The sequence below is a fragment of the Sphaeramia orbicularis genome, chromosome 15 (assembly GCF_902148855.1).
Source record: "Sphaeramia orbicularis chromosome 15, fSphaOr1.1, whole genome shotgun sequence".
Taxonomy (NCBI): domain Eukaryota; kingdom Metazoa; phylum Chordata; class Actinopteri; order Kurtiformes; family Apogonidae; genus Sphaeramia; species Sphaeramia orbicularis.
The window spans coordinates 4,047,543-4,063,172 of NC_043971.1; the positions used below are offsets into that span (position 1 = coordinate 4,047,543).

The 15,630-nt window shown below is 40.6% G+C and overlaps 1 protein-coding gene across 1 annotated transcript in view; it reads left to right on the top strand.

The window, feature by feature from the left end:
- The window catches only part of LOC115434463 (cytochrome P450 26B1-like), a 21,543-nt gene extending 6,594 nt beyond the window's left edge, over nt 1–14,949 (top strand). The window contains exons 3-7 of the mRNA XM_030156426.1: nt 5,177–5,401; nt 6,923–7,198; nt 10,374–10,532; nt 13,101–13,508; nt 14,297–14,949. Coding sequence (XP_030012286.1) covers nt 5,177–5,401; nt 6,923–7,198; nt 10,374–10,532; nt 13,101–13,508; nt 14,297–14,641 — 1,413 coding nt within the window. The 3' untranslated portion in view covers nt 14,642–14,949. The remainder of the gene's footprint in view (nt 1–5,176; nt 5,402–6,922; nt 7,199–10,373; nt 10,533–13,100; nt 13,509–14,296) is intronic.
- The last annotated feature ends 681 nt before the right edge of the window (nt 14,950–15,630 follow it).

Below are 15,630 nucleotides of genomic sequence, written 5' to 3' on the forward strand. Positions count from 1 at the left end.
TAGAACTCAACAAATATTGATGTGAATTGAATCTAATTGGACAGACACATGACTGGGACCAAGCTTCAACTGTTTCTGCTGTATGGAACAACCTGGAAACTGTTGAATTTAAACAGAAATAGTCGATCCACACATGCACACTGTTCGGGGTGCTTGGTGGAGGTTTGCGTTCTCTGAACACTTGTCCTTCGCTGTGTCATTAGAGGCGCCTCTTCAGGACACATGTGCTTGGGTGTGATGTTGCCTTTGGTGTGTTTTTGTTTCTGATCGTCTCCTTCAGTTCTGTATAAACTCATCAAACAGTTAAAGCAAACCCTACTCTATGGCTGCAGGAACAACCCAGTCTGTGGTTCAGTCCAACACTGATGATGATGGGAAGAAGGGGAACCAACAGCAGACCCTAACCCTATGACAGACCCTAACCCTAAGGGGGTTCTGTCTGAATCACATTCTATTTTAATCCAAGTCCAAGTGTACCATTAATCAGAATCCCAGTTTCAGCTTGTGTAATCATCCTCAGATTTAGAGTGATGTGATTAAAATAAATAAAGCTCAGAAGGTGTGTTTGCAAGTGCAAGGAAGCAATACTACCCTATATTACATTACTGTATTAAAATGATATTTTTATTTCTTACATCACATTAAGCAGTTAATAATTTTCCCTGTTGGTCAATTAATTGTGTGTATAAAATGGCAGAAAATTGGGGAAAAATTGTGATGATGACATCCTCAAATGTCTGTTAAACCCACAAAACAAAGATATTCAGTTTAGTGTCATGACGAAGCCAAGACCACACAAAATATTAATGGGGGGGAAAAAAAAAAATAGAAGGGGACAGTTACAATATATGCTCTAAACTAGGACAAAACCATAATCAATATTGTCACCATATACCTTTTTGTGATATATATTTGTCTTCTGCTGCGAACATTTTTGTTTTGTTTTGACCATAAAAACTAGTTTTAAAATCACAAATGATCAGCGTTTACGTTGTATTGATCTTTACACATTTTAGATTGGCTTTATCTTGTTACATCTTTTAATGCAATTTCATTTTATGTTAACTAAAAAAAAAACGTGTTTAAATCTGGGTAGATTAACCCTCCTTTCTGACATGGACTACAGTTAGTGTCTGATCCTTTGGTTACATGAGGTTTTCTTGGGATGTTGTATGTTAAATTTGGTGAAACAACGTTTTTTCTGGTGATAAGTCAACATAATGAATATGAATGGATTATTTTTTCCATATTTGTGCTTATTTTCCCGGGTGTCGTCGCTGTCAGATGTCTCTTCACTGACCTCATTTGAAAAACAGTTCTTCTTTACAACACCAGTCTATTCAACTCTGATCCATCTCAATCTAGACCTGGATCTGAAAACATAATTGCGTTTGTGGTTGCATTAGTGTTGCGTGTGACTCATGGGGTTCCCGTTCCTTCCATCGCAGCCCTTATCCTTCAGTTCAGTAAAGCCACTCCTGTTGCACATCACAGACGTTTGGGTTTCATCTGAACATTCACAGTTGTCAATATCAGGTCAAGTCAAAGGAAAGTTTCCTGCAAAGAAGGCGACGTTCAGACTGCAGCCAAATGTAGCGCGAATACGATGTTTTTTTGTCTGTATGTGACCTGTATCCGATCTGTTAAAGACAGTTTGAACAGCACTAATCTGATTTATTCAAATCCAACCCCTATCCGATATTTTACAAAGCGACTTCAGTCTGAACAGCCGGGTCACATTTATATGACCGTTATGTCATTGAAATGCGACAAACATCACAATTCTGCGTTCCAGGAGGAGGAGCGAAGGGGAAAACATATTTCCTTCCATAAACACAGTGTGTGTCTGCCAGAGGTGAATTCTCTCAGACTGCAGTGGAAGCTCAGCTTCCCCTAAAATTATGAAAATTAAATGCTCAAATCTGTTCAGTTGTGTTGGCATTTCATTGACTACAAATGTGTTAGAACACGTTCATCTCACAGACCAGTTGGTTCAGAATCAGCTTTGTCAAAAATCAGTGGACTGGATGTTGTTCACTTCTCCTCCATTCCCATGTCTGTGTTTTCTCATTCGATCTCTGCTCAGTGCATTTGTCCGCAGACGCTCAGCGTCCATGCACTTCAATGGGACTGAGTGGAACTGGGTTTTTCATTGCCTTTAAACTGGACAGTAATTGGATAAATGCCACCATGTTGTCCCGCCCCCGGACCCTCAGCGTCTCTGGGGGTGAATGGAGCTGTGGGCGGAGCTCGGCTGGGCCAGACGCTGAGCTTCCACGTGCTGATTGGAGGATTGGTCAAAAGGCTGAATCCCATTTGACTGACAACTATTTTCAGATCTGCTCCTTCACTGACACAGTTCAGTTTAATGCAGTCGCACATTCTGCTGTGAAACTGAGAGAGAAACCACTACGGAATTACTTGTTCATTTCTTGCACTGTAAATAAAACACACTCATTGGACTTCCTTTTTTCAATTTAACATAATTTCAACGTTTTCTTGTTTCAGTTCCATAATTTAATCATTTCTTGTTCGAGTTTAATATCGTTTTGTAGTTCAATCAATCATACTGTCGGCTAGGTCGGAGTGAACTAACTATCAAGTCCCTGGAAAAGACGCCTACTTGATACGATAAGGTCACTGAGCATTTTCTTAAAAAGGAACGGAGGGACGAATTTATGTTTAAATAACTTGACAATGTTTTTGATGTAAGCCGACAATGAGCTTTTCCTGTCTGAAAGACGAGCAGCCGCCACTGGTGTCTGCGTGGTCACGTATTCCATCAGGACCTCTTTAGTGCATGTGGGTCACTTCAGGACCTCTTTAGTGCATGTGGGTCACTTCAGGACCTCTTTAGTGTATGTGGGTCACTTCAGGGTCACATTCAGTTCAGACTCAAAACTGATAGAAGTCACATTTAATGTGGAATATGAACGAGCACACAAAAAAATTGGATTTTACCAAAAAATCTGAATTGTTTGTTAAGACCTGCTGTGTGAACGGAGCCTGAGACTCTCAGTCGTGTGTTTGTTGGACTACATTCGCTTTTCAATGGTTTATTTAATATGTGTGTTTGCTGGAAAGTTAACAAGACTCTGCAGTTGGAAGTATTTGCTGATACCATAGCGCTAGGTGTCAGCTGACATTCACATATTCCATTTGTGGGTTTGTTTGGTAAGTGGATAAGGCATTTTACTCAAAGTTTTTTAGAAAACAACTCAAAAACAGTCAGTGCATCAGAATACAGTTACACTCATAAACACTGTTGAAGTCAGAGCTGGGGCAGTTTCCAGGGTTTCCCAGTCTGTTCTGGTGTAGGAGCTTCAACCATTTTGAATCATGGAACTGGTGGAACCAACATTTGTCATTATAACGGTTGTATCAGGTTATCAGATCAGAGATGGTCATGGCTCTTCATTATTATCAGTAAGAAGTAACATGACAATGAATGATGAATGAAACAAAAAGTTATAGAGTTGAGCTGGAGGGAAAGAGGAAAATCAAACTTCAGTTGAAGGGGAACATGAACATGATACACCTTTACTATGAATTTTATTTATTTATTGAACTTTTTATGACAGGAGACATGGTAATCTTTGGCATTACAGAAAACTTAAACTTCCCCAATAAGGCATTTTAGGATTTGAATCAGATGAAAAAGGTGCAGCTGAAAATGAAGACGAGGCAAAATTTAAACAGGAAAAAGTCATGACCAAACTACAGCTCTGTTCTCACAGCAGGTCTTAATGCACAATTCGGATTTTTTGTGAAATCTGATTTTTTTGTGTGCTCGTTCATATTCCACATTAAATGCAACTTCTATTAGTTTCGAATATGAACTGAATGTGACCCTGAAGTGACCCACATGCACAAAACACACACTATGTTTATGGAAGGAAATTAGTTTTTCCCACCGCTCCTCCTCCTAGGATGCAGAATTGTGGCGTTTGTCACATTTCAGTGATGTAAAGGTCGGATAAATGCGACCTGGCCATTCAGACTGAAGTCGCATTGCAAAATATCAGATACATATCGGATTTAGGACCACATATAAAAGTGGCCTGGGTCAGATTAGTGCTGTTCAAAGTGTCTTTAACAGATCGGATACAGGTCACATTTGGGGATAAAACTCGATCCACACCTGCCTCCATACTTTATCCATACTCTACTAGTGCCAGACAGAGAGCTCCTCTGCTACTGTTTTACCTTTTCTTTTTTAGTGTTTATTAGCGGTTATCAAACTAGCTTAGACATGCATTAGCGCCACCAAGTGGACCAGAGTCACTATACATTCTGTATTGAAATTCAGTGTAGTTATTGTCACCATTATAATTGTCTCCATGGTTGTTGCTGTTTGTATTGTTGATACTTTCTTGTGAGGGTCTTCGCCACCTTCTTCTCTCTTGTTCTCTCCCCTTCTTCTACCTCCCCCACCCCCACCCCCCATGTCAGGTCCGGCATCGAAATGTGGTTCAACAAAACTCATAATAAACACAGTAGAATATCAAAGGGCGCTTCACATACTTTATGAAGTTACCCTTGACAAAGCAAATTTGTTCAGCACCAAAAGGAACCAGACTACCATTCTACTGTTAGAACGCTGGACAAGACAAGTAGGAAAAAAAAAAAAAGTAGTGTGGGATACTCCCTGGTAAAATGTCCAAATAAAAGAGGATACACAAGCAAAGGTGTCAAAAAATGGGCAATGATGACTGGGAGTACAGTTGGTGTTGGCTGCTGCCTTATCGGTACAGACAGCTGCCTGTCAGCCAGCTGAGCCCAGAAAAGAAGAGAAAAAGAAGAAAGGAAAAAAAAAAAGAAAGAAAAAAAAAAAAAAGAAATTCACCAGTGTGACCAGTATTTGGAAACCTGTCAAACTGGTGTGACTCATTTTCATGGCTACATTTCCTGTAGCACCCCCTCAAACATTTCCTTAAAGTGTAAAACTTGTAACTCCACTAGTGTTGTAGTGGAAAACTAGTAACAAAATAAATGATTAAACTTCATAATGAACATTCATGAGTTAGGCTTAACCAGGGGTTGTATGAGGAAATAAGACTGAGATGGTTTATGAGGGGTTACTGTTAAAAAGTGTGCATTTTATAAAGTAACTTTCCATTTGTTATGTTATGGCTTTCAATAAAACCATTTATCCAAATATTTCTTTGTACTCCAGGGCTCCAACTTCCACATCTCACGTAGAGAACGCCATGGAAACGTGTTTAAGACCCACCTCCTGGGGAAGCCCGTCATCCGGGTGACGGGGCCTGAAAATATTCGTAAAATCCTGCTGGGGGAGCACAGCCTGGTGTGCACGCAGTGGCCCCAGAGCACCCGCATCATCCTGGGGCCCAACACCCTGGTCAACTCCATCGGAGACCTACACAAGAGGAAGAGGAAGGTAAGGAGGACTCAGGTCTGATTGGAGGAACCATAAATATATATGCTCCAGTTACACTGTGACAACGTCATGGACCAGACATTGACTTATGACATAAAACATCCTGGCACGCGTTAGGAAAAGGTCACGGTTGGGGTTCAAATTTGACAGTGATTTTATGGTCAACATAAAAACCTTCTGTTAAAGTATCATTTAGTTTCCACTTGGTACCTGTGTCCATAAGTGAAGAGACTCCTCAACTGTCCTCACCTCAGAAGAGCCCCGCCCACCCTGTCAGCTGTACAGCCCAGTAAGAACATCCTACATTAGTTCCACCATTTCATAGTACCGAACAAAGCAGGTCCACTCACTGGTCATGCAGAGATGGACCTTACAGACCCTGAAGACCACATTGGACCCTGAAGACCACATTGGACCTTACAGACCCTGAAGACCACATTGGACCCTGAAGACCACATTGGACCTTACAGACCCTGAAGACCACATTGGACCTTACAGACCCTGAAGACCACATTGGACCCTGAAGACCACATTGGACCTTACAGACCCTGAAGACCACATTGGACCTTACAGACCCTGAAGACCACATTGGACCTTACAGACCCTGAAGACCACATTGGACCTTACAGACCCTGAAGACCACATTGGACCTCAGATTGTTGACTCACTGTCCTTACTGGAACTGTTGCTGTTGTATGTATTCAGAACAAGGTTATCATCGTTAACGAAAACTAATGAAATGACGAAAACTAGAATTGAAAAAAACATTTTCGTTAACTGAAATAAATAAAAACTACAATTAAAAGAAAAAAACAATAACTAACTGAAACTGTATTGTGTGTTTACAAAACAAACTAAAACGTATAAAAATTATGGATAAAATTCCCTTCGTTTTCATCTTTGTCAATGTGAGATTGACACAAAAGCGATTTATTTCACTCGAGCAATTTTAGTTGCTGGTACCATATGGCACTTCACGGTCACTTGTGGTTTCCAGTCGTCTTCTGGTCCCCACTCTACCTGGAAACATGGAGACTAAAGTTGGGAGAAAACAGCAGAGTCCTGTCTGAGATTTATTTGAATATGATGGTGAAGAAGAGAAAAGAGACGACAAAACTAAAATTAATACTAAAACTAAACTAAAACTAAGCATTTAGAAAAAAATGAAACTAATAAAAACTAGCAAACCTGCTCTGAAAATGAATTAAAACTAACTGAATTAGAGGAAAAAAAGTCAAAATTAAATAAAACTAAACTATAATGAAAAATCCCAAACTATTAGAACCTTGATTCAGAAATTACAAAAAAAAATCACTGCCCAATAAAGGGTTAATCATCCCATACTATCCCCTACACCCTGTTTTATGTCCATTATCTTCCTCATCTGTTGTGCAGTCCTTGCCCACCCCACCCCACCCTGTCCTCCTCCAAAGTGACTATTTACTCAAAGGTGTTGACAGCCGTGTACCAGGTCATAATATTTACGACTCTCCTGTCCTTTGTTGCCTTAAACCCTTTCAGATCCTGGCTAAAGTGTTTAGCCGTGGGGCTCTGGAGTCCTACCTGCCCCGGCTGCAGGACGTTGTCAAGTGTGAAATCGCCAAGTGGTGCTTGGAGCCCGGCTCTGTGGACGTCTACAGCGCCGCTAGGTCCCTGACGTTCCGAATCGCCATCAAGGTCCTGCTGGGTCTGCAGCTGGAGGAGGAGCGAATAGTTTATCTGGCCAAGATCTTTGAGCAGCTCATGAACAACCTGTTCTCACTTCCTATAGATGCTCCACTCAGCGGCCTACGCAAGGTAAGAGAGCACAGCAAGTCCTTCACAACCTCCAGGTGAAGGGGGGGGTTCTCAAAAAGAGTAAATATCCAGACAAAACTGAAACACAAGTAACAATCAAATCACAGAACTGACACGTGTCACTTCATGTTCATTTCCCAGTTGTGGCTTGGTGAGTGCTACGAAGGCGTTTTGGGCAAAAATAGTTTCAAGTTTTGATTTATCTGGACAAGTGAGGATAACAGTACCAAGCTGTACAAATGTATAAATCTATCTAGTATGTATTTTTAACTAGGCGTGTAAGAAAATATCAGATCTGCACTATATTGCGATATTTCATTTCACAATACTGTATTGATATTTAAAAGTACTTTATCAATATTTTTAGGTGTTTATTCAAACTGTTGTTATTGTGGAGGTTCATTTTAGTTTTTTTTTTTTGTTTTTCTCTTTTATTTATATTTTATGTATTCTTATTTAACACTCTTTTATTAACCTCCTCAGACCCAGCTATGGGTTTTCTGTCCACATCTGTGGACAAGAGTTTCACAACTTTATCCAAAAAAAATAAAAGACTAGAAGCACTTGGAGAGTGCAGACCTCCAACAAGGCCGATCAGTGCGCCCCCCCCCCCCCCCCATCACCACCAAAGTTTAATCATTTGTTCCTTGGGCCAGTATCAACATTTCCTGAAAATTTCATCCAAATCCGTCCATAACTTTTTGAGTTATCTTGTACACAGACAGACAGACAAACCAACGCCGGCAAAAACAGAACCTCCTTGGCGGAGGTAAAAAAAAAAAAAAAAAAAGCTGGTACTTTGCTGACATTTCCTGGGTCGTAGGAGGTTATATAATGCTAGTTCCTTTGTTGGGATTGCACAAAAATACTGTTCTGATGTTAGTTGTGAACTAATAGAATATGAACATTTGAACAGGATCTGAAACTGTAATGTCTGTGAAACAGAATTGAAGTCTGAACACAGGAACATTTTGTGATATAACATTAGATCCTGTTGGGATCAAATAAAATGTGTTTAGTATTTGTGCAGATTTCTGTTAGAATTCCATTGTTCAAGGAAATAATCATTTTTAAAAAAGAAAGAAAGAAAAATATTACATTTTTAACAGTATCATGATATATCATATCGTGATCCTAGTATTGTGATTTGTATCGTATCACCACATTCTTGCTGATACACAGCCCTATTTTTAGCAGACAGCAGGTTTGGAGGACATGTGTTGGAGGCTGTTTAGTGAAATCTTCATGACATAACTGAGTAACACTGGCCATTTGTGAACTGCCTGAATGTGAGCTGCCTTTGCATTTGCCAATATGTCATATCTTACACTTATTGACAGTGGGTTTAATGAAATTCTCCATCTGTGAATGGAGCAGCATAAAAACGCATTAGTTATTGTGTGGAAGTTCTCCTCACCTCCGTCACCCACCCCACCTGCATGTATAAGGAAAGACTAAAAGGTTGTGGGTCCTTCAATAGCCAATGTGTTGTGATTGTGCAGATGTTTCCATTGACGATGTTTTGTTGTCAAATTACATTACAATTATACACAGCCGAGCCAAAAAAAGAGTCCCATTTGCTAATGTTTCAGTGGATTGCCTTTATCTTTGATAGTTGCACACATTTACAGAGGCATGGTTTAAATACATTTAATGCAATGGCACAACATTTTTTGCCTTCATTTTTGGAACACATAACACCACTGAACCTGAACTGAAGCAGCCTCCGATCATAACACTGCCCCCACAGGTAGGCACTAGGCATGATGGGTAATTACATCATCCATGTCTCTTCTCACCCATCACTCTGGAACAGAGTCAATGTGGACTCATCAGACCACATGACCTTTTTAAATAGCTTGTTTCATCTAATATATATTAATCCCAGGCCAATGGCAGGTTCTTATTTGTTTAGTTAAATTCAGGTGGAGATTTTATTGGCCAGGCTGTGCATGTATCCATGATTTGAGGACATGTAAAATGGTAGACTGATCTCATGAAATCGCATTGTATGTCACACCAGTTCGTATGGCATGTGGTGTGCAATACGAATGTAGGACGTTTCAGACTTGGACGTTTCGGCCTAGGACGTTCCGGACTAGGATGTTTCGGACTGCACTTTTTGCAGTCCCTAACCCTAACCCTAACCCTCGAAAGGCCGAAACGTCCGTCCACCGTGCAATACGTATGCATTTTTGTCCTTTCACGTGTTATTCAATGCCATTTGGTTGCGTGTCAATTTACGCCAAGATCTCCACTTCACATAACCCTAACCCTAACCCAGGGGTCTCAAACATGTGGCCTGGGGGCCAAATACGGCCCACCAAAGGTTCCAATGCAGCCCGTGGGATGAATTTGCAAAGTGCAAAAATTCCACAGTCAAGGCTGTGGAACACATTTTAGTTGCGGTTCCACATACAGACCAATATGATTTACAGTCAAATAATAACAGCAGAAGAACCGACAAAAAAGAATGACTCCAGATTTTCTTCTCAGTTTGATGTGAAAAAAATATTACACTATACCTATAAATAATGACAACTTCAAATTTATGTCTTTGTTTTAGTGCAAAAAATAACATTAAATTATGAAAATACTTACATGTACAAACTATCCTGTAACAATAGAATGTGAGTAATCGGAACAAAAATGAACAACCTGAAATGTCTAAAGAAAAGTGTTGTGTCTTTGTAAATTCAATCCATAATGCACATGTATAAATGATAAATTGAGGCAAAATATTGTTAAAATTGCACTTATTTTTCTCAATAAATTTCAATTTTTTCAGGTCATTCACATCTTTTTTGTTTGAATAGGTTCTAAAAGTAAGTATTTTCATAATTTAGTAGGATTTTTTACGCTAAAACAAAGACAAAATTTGTACTTGTCATTATTTTTAGGTTATTTTCTATTATTTTACTGGTCCGGCCCACTGGAGATTAAATTGAGCTGAATGTGGAACCTGAAAGAAAATGAGTTTGAGAGCCCTGCCTTAACACTCACCCTCAGTGTGTGGTATTTGACACGGCGTGAACATACACACAGAAAGCTTATAATGCGTACAGATGACACACCAATTAACGTCAATTAAACGTGGCATTTGTATTTATACGATTTCATATGTTGAAAATGGAAAGATTTTTTGTCATTTTTTTATCATTTGTTCTCCATCCAGGGGATAAAGGCTAGAGAGATCTTGCATGCCAATATGGAGAAAATCATTGAGGAGAAAATGGAGCGACAGCAAGTGGAGGAGGAATATCATGACGCCTTCGACTACATGCTATCGAGCGCCAAGGAGCACGGCCAGCAACTCAGCATCCAAGAGCTAAAGGTACCGCAGCGAAGCATCGCCTACAGAGTTTAGTTTGATGTTTGCCGATGTCGGAGGTAAATTAGCCTTTGGAATGTGCACAATTTTTACCCTGATGTTCTAAAAATGTTTCATAAACTTTTGCTTGTGGTTACATTTCCATGAAAGGTCCAGTGAATCTGAGCATGAGGGAGCATTAGTGTTTTGAATCCATGAACTGTTGCTTTGGTTATGGTTCCGTGAAAAATCCCTTAAACTTCTGTTTAGGGTAGAGTTAAAGTAAGAGAAGTATGAGGCAAAAATGCATACGTTAGAGTCCATTTGAGAGAGAACAACCTCTAGTTTCTGTGTTTAGCATGTAGCTTCCAAATGGCTCAAACATAACTAGAGATGGGAATCGAGAACCGGATCCCAGTAGCTCGATTCCTTGGAATCGTTTGCCTGCCTGCTTAACGATTCTGCTTATCGATTCCACCTTCGTTGCGCATGCACAATGACGTCACGCTTACGCTGCATTGTTTTGGTCAGAATGTAGCCAACATGGAGCTGAGGCAGAAACGGTCCAAACAGACCACACCAGGTCCAAACAGACCACACCAGGTCTAAACAGACCACACCAGGTCCAAACAGACCACACCAGGTCCAAACAGACCACACCAGGTCTAAACAGACCACACCAGGTCCAAACAGACCACACCAGGTCCAAACAGACCACACCAGGTCCAAACAGACCACACCAGGTCTAAACAGACCACACCAGGTCCAAACAGACCACACCGGTCCAAACAGACCACACCAGGTCTAAACAGACCACACCAGGTCTAAACAGACACCAGGTCCAAACAGACCACACCAGGTCTAAACAGACCACACCCAGGTCTAAACAGACCACACCAGGTCTAAACAGACCACACCAGGTCCAAACAGACCACACCAGGACCAAACAGACCACACCAGGTCTAAACAGACCACACCAGGTCCAAACAGACCACACCAGGTCCAAACAGACCACACCAGGTCCAAACAGACCACACCAGGTCTAAACAGACCACACCAGGTCCAAACAGACCACACCAGGTCTAAACAGACCACACCAGGTCCAAACAGACCACACCAGGTCCAGTTGAACACTGTCAAAGCTTCCATTTCTTCTAAAGGTGGAATCCCTCCAATCTGCTCAAACATTTGTCCACAGCATGTGATTCATTTGATTCACTACTTAGCGGTGCTTGTGAATCTAGCGGCAGAGTGAACACCAGGCCGTCATCTGGGCCCAGTTCCGGTTCCAGTGCGGGTAACAAACGTCGTACCCCCTCAAATACAAGTTTCTGAAGGTAGGGGAAAGGAAATGAGGAGCACAACAACAGGAGACGGGCAGAGTCGAACCAGTTCCACGTAGTGGAAATGCAGCAATAGAGGAATTAGTAAAGAGTCTTTAGTTTCACTTTCACTGTACACTATAAAAAAAAAATCTGTAATTTAACAGAATTTTTACCATTTATTTTACAGTTTTTTCCTGTATACAGGAAAATATCAATGAAATGACAAAAATAGACTGTGATTTGACATGTCAAATATAAAATAACATGAAAAAACTGTAGCTGTGAATAACCAAAAAATTTCTATTTTTTTTAAAAGAAATTGTTTTCTTTTTTCAAAGAAACTACAGTGAAAATACATTTGGAAATGTATCATAATTTCATAAATATTTATTTCTATTTATGAGATTAAACTGTTAATTTAAAGTTTAATACTGTAAAAAAAAATAATAAAACAAGATAAAATTACTGATAACCATAAAAGAAGTATTTGCTCTGTCAGTTTAACAAGACTTGTTTGTTAATTGACAAATATCTTGTGTAATTACAGGAGGTTTCCCAACAAATATGTTGAATAAATGTATTTTTGTGAATGTCTAACATGTATAAGCACTGATAAACTGTCCAAATACAGTTTTTATCAGTGGATTAGACAACTGAGTCTCAGTGAAAATTATTTATATCTATATTTACAGGTAATTTGATTGTTTTAAGTATGTAAGTATTCTTTATTAAACATTAAAACGTCAAAAAAATCTGCAAAATCTCATGTGAAATTAGAGCAAAAAACTGTATATTAATTATGGAAAATTACCGTATTTTTATGAGATGGTTATTTTCCGTTATTTATCAGTATTTTTTTGGTGCCCCAGCTGCTGGAATATTACTGTTTTTTTACAGGGTTTTTTTGTTTTGTTTTTACAGTGTATGCCCACACCCCCATCCCCCCAAACTGGACCCAGCGTCATCTGTTATTATTATTTGTACATACTGTATATGTTATATTTCCTGTGCAGATGGAAATATAAAAGACAGTTCATGCAAACACACCTGTTTGGACTCTTTTATTCCCTCACCCAATGAGAATCGATAAGGAATCGGATCGATAAGCAAAATCGATGATGGAATCAGAATCGTTAAATTCCTATCGATTCCCATCCCTAAACATAACCTCTGTCCCTAATCCTTAAATTGAGTTGGTAGATGTTAAAGGGTTGAATTCAGATGAGATGAACCCAGATGAACCCGTGCCTCCACCTTCATCCTACAGGAAACTGCAGTCGAGTTGATCTTTGCTGCTCATTCCACCACCGCCAGCGCCTCCACGTCCTTGGTGCTGCAGCTTCTGCGTCACCCAGCGGTGGTGGAACGGGCCCGAGCCGAGCTGGACGCCGAGGGCCTGGGCTACGAAGCCCACAAAAGCAACTGCCGGTCCGCCGTCACCATGGAGACAGAGGCCGGCGCTGACTCCGAGACCACCTGTCTGCTGACCAGGGCGGGTCATCATCACCAGAATCATGACCCGGGTTTTCCGTGGTCCCAGTCTCATGTACCGTACCTGAGTCTGGACAAACTGAGCCAGCTTCGCTACATCGACTGTATAGTCAAAGAGGTGCTTCGCTTCCTGCCGCCGGTCTCCGGTGGATACAGGACCGCACTGCAGACCTTTGAACTAGATGTGAGTCCAGGTCTCTGAGAGCTTCACATTCACACCAAGACTAGGGCTGTGTATCGGCAAGAATCTGGTGATACGATACAAATCACAATACTAGGATCACAATACAATATATCACAATATATCATGATACTGTTAGAAAGGAAATTTTTTGTTTGTTTCTGTTTTTTAAATGATTATTTCCTTGAAGAATTTAATTACACCAGAAATATGCACAAATACTAAACACATTTTTATCTGATCACAACAGGATCTACTGTTATATCACAAAATGTTCCTGTGTTCAAACTGAAATTCTGTTTTACAGACATTACAGTTTCAGATCCTGTTCAAATGTTCAGATTCTATTAGTTCACAACTAACATCAGAACAGTACTTTTGTGTGATACCAACAAAGGAACTAACATTATTTAATTAAAGAGTGTAAAATAATAATAATAAATAAAAAATAAACAAAAAAGGAAAACAAAAAAACAAAAATGAACCACCACAATATCTGCATTTGAATAACATACAGTTCTTTTTAATATCGATACAGTATTGTGAAATGAAATATCACGATATATTGCAGAACCGATGTTTTCTTACACCCCTAAATACTATAATACAATATTATGTTATAGTACAGATACTGACAAATATCCAGAAGCGCTGTAGAATATCTCTGTCATCTTGATAAGCTTCTTCACATTTTAATGGGACACGATGTTCTGCAAATCTATTGGCAGATAAAAGACAAAATTTGGGGGATTTTTTTTAACCAAGATTTCTGATGTTTATTTCCCTCACAGGGCTACCAGGTCCCCAAAGGCTGGAGCGTCATGTATAGTATTAGGGACACCCATGAGACCGCTGCAGTCTTCCAGAGCCCGGAGCTGTTTGACCCGGATCGCTTCGGTCCGGACCGCGAGGAGAGCCGGTCGGCCCGGTTCAGCTACGTGCCGTTCGGCGGTGGCGTGCGGAGCTGCGTAGGGAAGGAGCTGGCACAGATCATCCTAAAGACTCTGACTGTGGAGCTGATCGGGTCATGCAAATGGACCCTGGCCACGGAGAACTTCCCCAAGATGCAGACGGTCCCCATAGTGCATCCGGTGAACGGGCTGCACGTGCATTTCAACTACAACTACCCACTTTAGAAGCAGATTTGGTCTGACAGACTTTACAGATAAACTCCTGCAAGAGGCATTTTCAGTGCGCTGCTGGATTTAAGTCCATGAAAGGATTCTCGCAATCATGAGTTTGGAGGAGAGCTTCTTCAGTGGTACGGTCCAAACCTAAGGAACCACTTCCATGACGTTACTGGGGTGAGAAAAGGCAGTCGCTTTAGCCGTGACCACAGGACCAGAATGATCTGACTTTACATAGATAAAAGGTAAAAACCTGTTGGAAATGTAATTAGAAGCAGGAGCATCCAAGAGCCTGGTGCTAAAATGACATTTTAACAACTCATAAGTAGGGATGGGAATCGATAAGAATTTAACGATTCCGATTCCAATATCAATTTTGCTTATCAATCCGATTCCTTATCAATTCTCTTATCGATTCTCGTTGGGTGAGGGAATAAAAGAGTACAAACGGGTGTGTTTGCATTAACTGTCTTTTATATTTCCATCTGCACAGAAAATAGAACATATACAGTATGGACAAATAATAATAACAGATGACGCCGAGCCCAGTTTGGGTGAAAGTGAAACTAAAGACGCTTCACAAATTCCTCTATTGCTCCATTTCCACTACGTGGAACCGGTTCGATTCTGCCCATCTCCCATTGTTGTGCACCTCATTTCCTTTCCCCTACCTTCAGAAACTTGCATTTTAGGGGGTTTGATGTTTTTTGCCCACACCGGAACCGGAACTGGGCCCGGATGACGTCCTGGTGTTCACTCTGCCGCTAGATTCACAAGTGCTGCTAAGTAGAGAATCAAATGAATCCCATGCTGTGGACAAATGTTTGAGCAGACTGGAGGGATTCCACCCTTTAGAAGAAATGGAAGCTTTGACAGAGTTCAACTGGACCTGGTGTGGTCTGTTTGGACCTGGTGTGGTCTGTTTAGACCTGGTGTGGTCTGTTTAGACCTGGTGTGGTCTGTTTGGACCTGGTGTGGTCTGTTTGGACCTGGTGTGG